Here is an 8,735-nt window from a genome sequence, read left to right as displayed (position 1 = left end):
CAGTCACACACACACACACAGTCTCACACACACACACAGTCACACACACAGGAGTCATGTGCTCCATTCAGCAGAATGCTACTATTTAAAGAGAAGTCTGCTGTCTGGGATATTTCCAATAAAGTAATGAATACTTCCTCCAAACAACCAACCACATGGTTTTATTTAAACCTACAAATATAATATTTCCATTAATGGTTTTTTTTGTGTCAAATTCACATTAAGAGCCAATGTGCTAAATCAGCAGGGTAATAATTAGCTCATTCAGAAGCAGCAGAGTGAGCCTGTAACGTACTTCCTATCAATAAATGGGATTTAAAGCAGCAACAACACGGGAGAGCAGCTGTGAGGAGAGAAAGCAGTCGGAAACAGCATTTTACAGTTCATTGTTAAGTTGGAAAACATTCGGGTACAAATACAAACAACATTTACACTTTAAAATGATAATTACAGCGTTGTTTGCAGTGTAACATCACATTTTTGCGGTTTCTGGCTATCAAACCCCCATTACGCCTATTTTCGGACACGAGCCAAGGAGCAGTTAATGATTTTGTTATTCTTCTTTCCCAACACTTGAGTGCCTCTTACCACATTTGTTTAAACTGTTCAGATGTGGGCAACAGCATGACATGGTGGTGGAAGATGCAACATAATAGTCAAAGCGTGACTCAAGTTACTCTTAAAAAAAAACAGGAGATTCGCCAGACCGGCTTCAGTTTGCGAGCAGAGACTAACTCGTAAAATGAACTGTTTAGCATTTATAAACTAAACTACTCTGTCGTCAATATATGTCTGAATATTGATTTCTGCTTGTATTTAGTGGCTGTCAATATTCTGAAGGGAAAAAGCAAAGCAGCTGGGGGTTTGTCCGATAATGGAAGCTCCACCTTAAAACTGTAGCTGTCCGATAATGGGCGTGCTAACGGTGCACACACTCGCGACTTTACTGAGCGATTAAAAACGACACAAAGTGGCATTTTTTGCTACTGAAATGTAAGATCTGCTACCTCAGTGACCGTACCTGTCGGTGTGGCGGTCACAGCCCGGCTGCTGCGGTTACTTTCCCCTCATCCATCCCGGTTCGGTGCTGCTGTGAGCCGGTGACATGGCGCTCCGGAGTCCCCGCTGCTCTCTGGCCTCGGAGCCGCTGATGACGCTCATATGACCCGAGAGTGTCACGCCTCCTCCCGTCATGCGCTTTGCTGGATGCGGTCGCTGCGTGCACGTTTTTATTATACTTTCCATCTTTTAGGGAACATAGTCTCTCTGTCTGATCTAAACTGCACATGTTTCTGTTTTTAGATATAGAAAATACATGGACTTAATTTGATTAGGAAGGTCACTGGGTTAAAGCGCATGTGGGTTGGGACACACAAAGGTTTCTAAAAGAAGAATGAGAGGTCACAAGATGAGTTATAAGAAAGAAAACTGTAATACAAAATTATGTACATTTTTTTATTATACATTTTCCCCTAACTTTTCTCATTTTGTTGCCTTTTTTATTTACTTAGCCTACACCCATTCAGTAGACACAAATGTATTTTAAAGGGTCATACAACAGGCCAACAATGTTGGAACCACTGGGTTAAAGAACCTGACAGCCTGCTGCAACCTCGGAAATGTAACCTGCTGTGTATTGCAATATCCTTTGTGCACCGACACTGCATGAATGAGCAAAGATGAGCAGAACTGATGCATTTCTGCAGGTCTGTCTGCCTCTTACGGTTGTTTAAAATTCACCATAGGAGCACAAACCAACTCCAGCTTCTTACCTCTGTCTGCAGCGTGTTTTGTCTGTTTGTATCTGCGTGTGTGTGCACAGGAGACGACTGCAGAGCACTGATTTGACAGGCCACCATGACTGGAAGGTAGGATAAGATAGGGAGCGTCTGAGAGGAGACACAGCACAGAGAACAGTGCTGAGATACCAAGCAGCCACACTCCTCCTGTATCTCACTGACAAGATATAGCAGCTCCACATCAGGAGGGGATTTTTCCTTTGGACCGCCCCAAACTGTCCTTTTACAACCAACTGAGCCTTCTGCTAAGAACAGCAAAGTTGTATTGAACCAGGAAATCTCAGCAAGGAGGAACACTTAAGTGAAAACTAATTTAAAAAAGAATGATAAATTAAGTCCATTTTCAGCAGCTTTAGTTGCTGAAGGCGTCAATATGTCCAAACTGAAAGTGAAGCTTGATCCATGCAATAAAAGGTGTTTTGCACACTTCCAATGATGATGATAGAACTTATTATTTGCCCCTGCTTGTACATTTCTGTATTTTGTATGCTCTGATGAAGGTCAGACACACCGAAAGCTTGCAAAAGAAAATGATATATTGCACAAATCCACAGTAAGTGTGTGGAAATCATCACTTTCGGGAAGATAAAAGCTGAAATCCCATCATGTTTTCCAATGAAAGGCATGTTTCAGTTCAGAAACTGAAAGGTTTTATTTATAAAATGAGATATCCAGTCAAATTAAGGACCTACGTATACGTGACACAAAAGCAGAACTCACACACAGTATGACTAACGTGCACACAGTATTTACTGCGTGTATAAAAGAAAGAAGACTTCATTCTTTGAATTAATTTTTTTTGGCATTCTGGGTAAAAAAAGCCAACAAATCAAAGAGCAGCATCACAGAAAAGGACAGATATTGATTGAAGACAAACAAATTGATTATAAAAGTGACTGATTTAAACATTTCTCTGAATCTTTTTAGCCTGTACAGTAAAAGACCGTCAATGTGATGTCACAATGACGTGTAATAGAGTCATTGTGCCACGTCGACTGAGTGAAGGACCATGGGATATCCACGCCTGCGGCCGCTCATGCAGATTACTGACTCACATGCTCACCGTTTTCTAGGGTCACATGTCTCATCCACTGGAGCCAGGATGCTAAATGAATGGGATATTGTAGGTGGCTAGAGGCATGCTTTCTTCTTCTTTTTTTAAGGAATTTAATCACTCATAGCTCCTATGACTTACAATAAGTGCAACAGAACACACAAATGATTCATTAGTGAGGGCAAAGGTCAGGACTGTAGTGGTTTTACATTTCTTTGCCAACCAGAAAAGGTTCATGTGAGGAAGAGGAGCCATGAAAAGCAGTTCAATGAGCTGCTGTAAGTAGATAATCTGCAGGAGACGGGAAATGATTCAGCGGGAAGAAGATGACGAGAGCTACTTCTTGAAAAGTTGTGGTTTCAGTCTGCAGCTGCAATAGACAGTGACTCAGCTTTTAGATAATGACACAGTGTTTTTTTTTAGTTATGGATTTACTGGTGGATGCACTTTAAAATGCTAAACTCTGCATGCAAAATATCCTCAAAATGTCTAAACCACAAGCATGCTCTCCATCCTGGAAAAATGCTCTGTCCTTTGTTTCCACTTTCCTGACCATTGCTCCCACTTTCCTGACCATTGCTCATGTTTCACTGCTGCAGGAAAGCATTTTCTCTTATTTTGTTGGTTTTGATTTGGCACCTTTCAAGAAGCGTCTCCACCACAATGATTTTAACTCTTTCCAACTTGTTGTGAAAGGTTATACAAGTTTATGAATCCACAGAATCTTGAAATCTTTTGACTGAGGTAAAGACAGGAAACCACTAAAATGAGGGCGGTTTCACACAATGATTAACAACAGCAGAGCTGAACGTTTGATGGAGTAATTTCTGTCATTGTAAAAGTTTTCATGTGTGCAGTACTGTCACTGCAGCAAAAAAAAGAACCGTAGTTATAACGTTGACAGGACAGAGAAACTCTCCAGAGGAAACCGAGGATTTATCAGGATGATCAGGCTGTTTGACTCTAAACTATTTCTCTGTATGAACCTGGACTGTGTGTGTGACTATTTGGCCATGTAGAAGAACATTCATTAACATTAGATCCTGACCATCATAAACTAGCTGTCCGATAATAGGCAATAGACCATTTTACCACTTCAATTTCAGTTTTTCAATCTCAGTAACTGTACCTGTCGGTGTGGCGGTCACAGTCTGGCTGCTGCAGTTAAACTCCCCTCATCCATCCCGGCAAGGTGCTGCTGTCAGGAGCCCCCGCTGGAGCTGCTCTTTGGTACCAGACAGAGCCACACAGTGTCACACCTCCTCCTGTCAATGCACTTTACTGGATGCGGTCAGTGCATCCACGTTTTATTATACTTTCTATTATTTTCATCAGTAGCCCCTTTCGTCTGTCCTATTGCACATGTAACACCAATAACATTTCCTATTTTTACACATGGACTCAATTTGATTGGGAAGGTCACTGGTTTAACACCCTTGTCCCTAACATGGGGGGTTTAGAGGTTCTTAAAGAAAATATGAGGGTCTCAAGATGACTAAAGAAAGACATTTTTTTTTACTGTTGCCAAAGTCTCTTAAAGTTGTTTTTGTCTTTTTAACCAATATGTGTCATTTTCTAATTGAAAAATGAAAATGTGTTGCTGATTAATTAACATCTGATCGACTAATTGATTAACTAATAGTTGACTAATTGTTTCAGCTAGAAGCAGAGGTTGCAAAAGTACAGACCTTTTTTATTCAAGTAGAAGTGCAGATACTTGTGTTAAATAAAAGACTAAAAGTAGAAATACTGATTGAACATATTTACTCAAGTAAAAGTGAAAAAGTACATGAATTTACTCAAAGTATAAAGTATAAAAGTAGACTGTTGGTTTCTCTGAAGGCCATGTGTACCGGCTGTTTCTGTGCAAAGCTAACTGAAAATGTAAGGAGTAGAAAGCTCAGATGTGTATGGAAGCAATATGAAACCATTAATCTGGATTTAGAGGCAGACCCAGCCACTGTGGTACCACTGCTGTCCACACCCGCTGCAGGTCACAAAAGTCATCGCGTCCTCGTCAGGGCCGCCCCGCCTCACCCACGCGGGCAGGAAAAGGGCCCCCCTGGACACCTGCGTCACCCTACAGTCTGACCCCCCACACTTTTTGCAGCGGATCTTCTGTGTCGGCGTCCCCTCTAGCCCTTGAGGAAGCTGCCTTTCGCTCACACCGCGGGACGAGTACTCCTCCCTCAGCTGCCGGAGCTCTGTGCTCGCCATCTCCTCTGCAGACATCCGAGCGAAGGCCTCAGGCGACAGCAAACCGCTGAGGAGGCCCTGACGAAGATGTTCGTTTTTAGGATTCCTCAGGTTGGCTACCTTGCTCCTCACACAGGCTTTGTATCTGAGCTGGCTGGACTTGTGGAGCTCATGGATGTGCTGCTCGATGTCTCCGGCTAGCTCCGCAGCATTGTGTTGGTCAGGAAGTTCGGGGCAGAGGGCAGCGAGGAGGAGCTGGACGCATTTAGATCTTACAGATGATAAACTACAGGATGCAGATGAGCTCCCTACGCTTAAAGACAGAGTCTGGAGGCCATCTTTCGCCCCTGAGGATGATGCTTCTTCTTCTGCACTCTCCACCCTGCTGTCACACGTCTGTGCTGAGCCAGCCTGTTTGGAGTCTCCTCCACCCGCAGCCTCTTTAACCCTGCAAGAGAGCTCAGGACACTCGCTCTCCTCTGTGCATTTCACATCTCGTCTATCTTTGCTGTACTGTCTCTTCCACTTGGACAACAAGCCCTTTGCTGTCTTCTTCACGCTGCCATCGGGGCAGGTTTTCAGGAGCCTGTAGAGAACTTTAACAATGTCCGTCGTTTCCAGCTGCTCTGCTGTGATGTGCGACTTATCAAGGTCACCGAGGAGGGTCAAGATGTTCCCATAGCTTCTGTCTGCGTTGGATCTCTCTATCTGCAGAGCACAGTGGACTATTTCCTTTGCATCCATGGTGGCTGCAGAGAGAGATTGAAAGTAACTACCTCATCTTTAGGAAAAGTAGCAATAAAGATCTGTAACTACACAGCAGTATGCACCACTCAACATATTAAAACATTCCTTTCTGTGTGGTTCTGTTGGTTTACCTGAACTTCCTCATGGTTTGCAGCTACAAGCAGTAACACAGAAAATCGTCTACAAGGGAGCAGCCATGTTGGATCTGTCTTCAAAACAGGAAATTGCCTGAATTCACCTCTAGATGGTGCTGTCCACTCATAGAATTAGATGCTCGGTGAAGATCTTGAAGGGTTTTTCCATAAGTTTGTGCACACAGTTTGACGTGTATGACACCTCTTTTTTATTAGATTGTTTTTCTACAGTTTGTGTGCTGTGTGTTGTGTCTGGTATTGTGTCACAGTAACAGGGCCTCGCAGTTGTGCTGTGATTTTGTGACTTTACGTAAAGATTTAGGTGTTTGCATTTGGCTTTTCAGGTTATCCCCAATTCAGAAACCAAGCTGGATTTCTGTTTATTTTCACAACTCTTTTCTGACAATAACAACAAAGCTGGATTAATGTGTCAAAGCACAGGATGAGTTGATCACGTAACCCACTATCCTAGGGATTAGAGTATTCAATAAAGAGATCATTTCAACAATGTTCATGGATTAATGGCTACACTTTACTTTTTTTCTGGCTGGTTGTGATTTTGCAAGAGCTATAGAGTTGGATGATTGGATTTGGCGTGCAGAAACATGCAGTCGTGGTATACAGACAACCAGGCGGCCTCCAGGCAAGAATTCAAGAGTGGAAGGTATCTCACAACAAGATGAGGCAAGATCCCTTCAGCTGTTGTGCAATTACATGTTAGGGGGGAAGAAGATGAATGAGTGTTTAGGATAATTCATGGTTGTGGAGTTCGGACAAGAAATGTTTCCGTGCATGAAAACCACTACAGTGGACAGACTAGTTTGCAGGTAGTTGTTATTATGACCTCAGAGCCAATGAGATCGTTTGACATAATCACACAGTTGAGAGTGACGTGTGTGGATGAAAATATCGAAAGTCTGGGCGGTTGAAAAGTTACACAGATATTCATTTAACATGATTTGAATGGGGATCATCCAAAGAAATTACAGAGTGCAATTTAGGGACTGTGTGCAAAGTATTGGGGTGGGGACTGAAATAGGGGGATTATGCTTCACTTTTTTTAAACTTTAGATCTTCCTCAGTGAGTTTTCTTTGAATCTTCCAGTTGACTTACTTTTCTCAACAGAATATTCATTATGATGAAATGAATCTTGGGTCAGAGAACAAAAACCTGACCCTAGAGCCTCTCCTGCTCTACCAAAAATGCCAGACTGTCCCTGCCAAATTAATGTCAGTATTCATTAATCTGTTATTCTGTTTAATAATTTGGTCAATAAAATATCATAAAAATGATTACAAATGATATAAAAAGATATAAGATGACGTCTTCCAATGTCCTGTTTTGTCCAAAAAAATAAAAAAGATATTTAATTCAATAACATATAAGACAAAGAAAAGCACCAGGTATTCACACTGGGAAGCTGGAATCGGATTGACTAATTCAATTAATCAACTTATTGTTTCAGCTCTATTCCCCTCCCTTGAGTAAACAAAATCCACCCCTTTTGCTGACCCCTCCCCATGCCCTAAACATTTTCCTACAGTCCCTTTAGAGAGATTTCACTCTAAAAGACAAAATATACAAATAAATAAATGAGCACTGTGTAACCTGAGGTATGACATCACCCTCTGAATCGTATATTAAAAATCAGCCTTCAAGATTCCTGCAGCTGGGGCCAATAGCGGTGGAGGTCCTGAGGGGAAACTGATATGGTATCTCTTGGTGTAATAGCTTCTGGCTCTCAAGTCTTCAAACTGCAGCTTTTAAAACCCCCAAATGGAAGTCGAAGCTTTTAGGAGGCTTTTAGCAGCGTTAATGTTTAACTTTTCTTCCCCGGGCAGAAAAGTGTGCTGGCTTAAGGAGTTTTCTGTCGGTGTATCCGGCAATGTGCAACGTTGGATACTCAAGTTTGTCTTTGTGTTGTCGTCTGTTTGCTCTTTTGGTTGTTGTTAATTGGGCTCTGCAGACTGAGGGTCCCCTACCTCAAACTCTGTGTTGCTTCTATGTGTGTGTATTGAGATGGGTGGGGTCCAGCTGGGCCTTCAGCGAGCACATGTAAGAAAGAAAAAAAGAAAAAATCCTCTTTCAGCAGTCGACACACCGCAGGCCCCCTGCCTTTTGTTTCTTCAACCTCACGTCTTGAATTCCAGAGAACGCACACAAGGCTCCTTGGGATCTTATCAAATAATTTCACTGCTGTCTGTCTGCACTTGTATGCTTCTTATCTGTGGGAATGGAATTTTACCAGCATGCTGCCACTGTGACACCCATTCGTCAAGAGGTGGCGCTCTACACACTGTGGTGATTTTCATTGGAGATCTATGAGGAAGTGGAGTCCTGCTGTATCACATCCTGCTTTTGTTGTCTCCGCCTCTTGTGCAGACCACGCCACTTTTGACGGTGTGTAAGCTTGAGCACACACACAGACCCCCCCCCCCCTCCACCCAAGATCTACCCCGCCCTGAGCTTGAGGAATTCTGTGAAGAGGAGAGCTTTGCTTCGAGTTAAAGTGATACAGTTCGTTCGAGATGGGCAGCCATTCAATGAAACGATCGGATCAGTCCCTGCAAAGACCCGCGCTCGTACAACCTGACCCCCCGGCCACCCCCCCCAAACACTACAACATTATATCCAGCACAAGTGCACATTAAGCAACACAAAATAATAAAAGGTATTCTGAAAAACGGTAAATCATTAGTTGTGGCTGTAATGTGCCCACACCATGAAAGGCTTTTGTCTCGTTCTTGCTCTGTCGGTGCAATATTCAACCTACTTAGGTACTGTACACAAATTATTGGGGGGGG

At 42.8% G+C, this 8,735-nt stretch overlaps 2 protein-coding genes across 3 annotated transcripts in view; both read right to left on the bottom strand.

Annotated features, from left to right (window-relative positions):
* The window catches only part of LOC118339886 (ras-related protein Rab-9A-like), a 4,580-nt gene extending 3,421 nt beyond the window's left edge, over positions 1-1,159 (bottom strand). The window contains exon 1 of one of the 2 annotated variants that reach the window (XM_035677692.1): positions 1,022-1,159. The gene's annotated coding sequence lies outside the window, so the exon portion shown is untranslated. The remainder of the gene's footprint in view (positions 1-1,021) is intronic. The other variant, XM_035677693.1, reaches the window with a different exon arrangement.
* Positions 1,160-4,525: 3,366 nt separating this feature from the next.
* Positions 4,526-6,774, bottom strand: LOC118339773 (transcription elongation factor A N-terminal and central domain-containing protein). Its single transcript, XM_035677494.1, has 2 exons — positions 5,928-6,774; positions 4,526-5,798 (listed from the first exon to the last, which is right to left on the bottom strand). Exon 2 carries the CDS (start codon positions 5,791-5,793, stop codon positions 4,795-4,797), a length of 999 nt encoding a protein of 332 aa, XP_035533387.1. The 5' UTR covers positions 5,794-5,798; positions 5,928-6,774; the 3' UTR covers positions 4,526-4,794.
* Between the last annotated feature and the right edge of the window lie 1,961 nt (positions 6,775-8,735).

Source organism: Morone saxatilis, unplaced genomic scaffold (genome assembly GCF_004916995.1).
Source record: "Morone saxatilis isolate NCDOM2014 unplaced genomic scaffold, NCSU_SB_2.0 Contig6, whole genome shotgun sequence".
Taxonomy (NCBI): domain Eukaryota; kingdom Metazoa; phylum Chordata; class Actinopteri; family Moronidae; genus Morone; species Morone saxatilis.
Note: the sequence above shows the minus strand (reverse complement) of the source record. Positions and strands in the feature narration are given on the sequence as shown.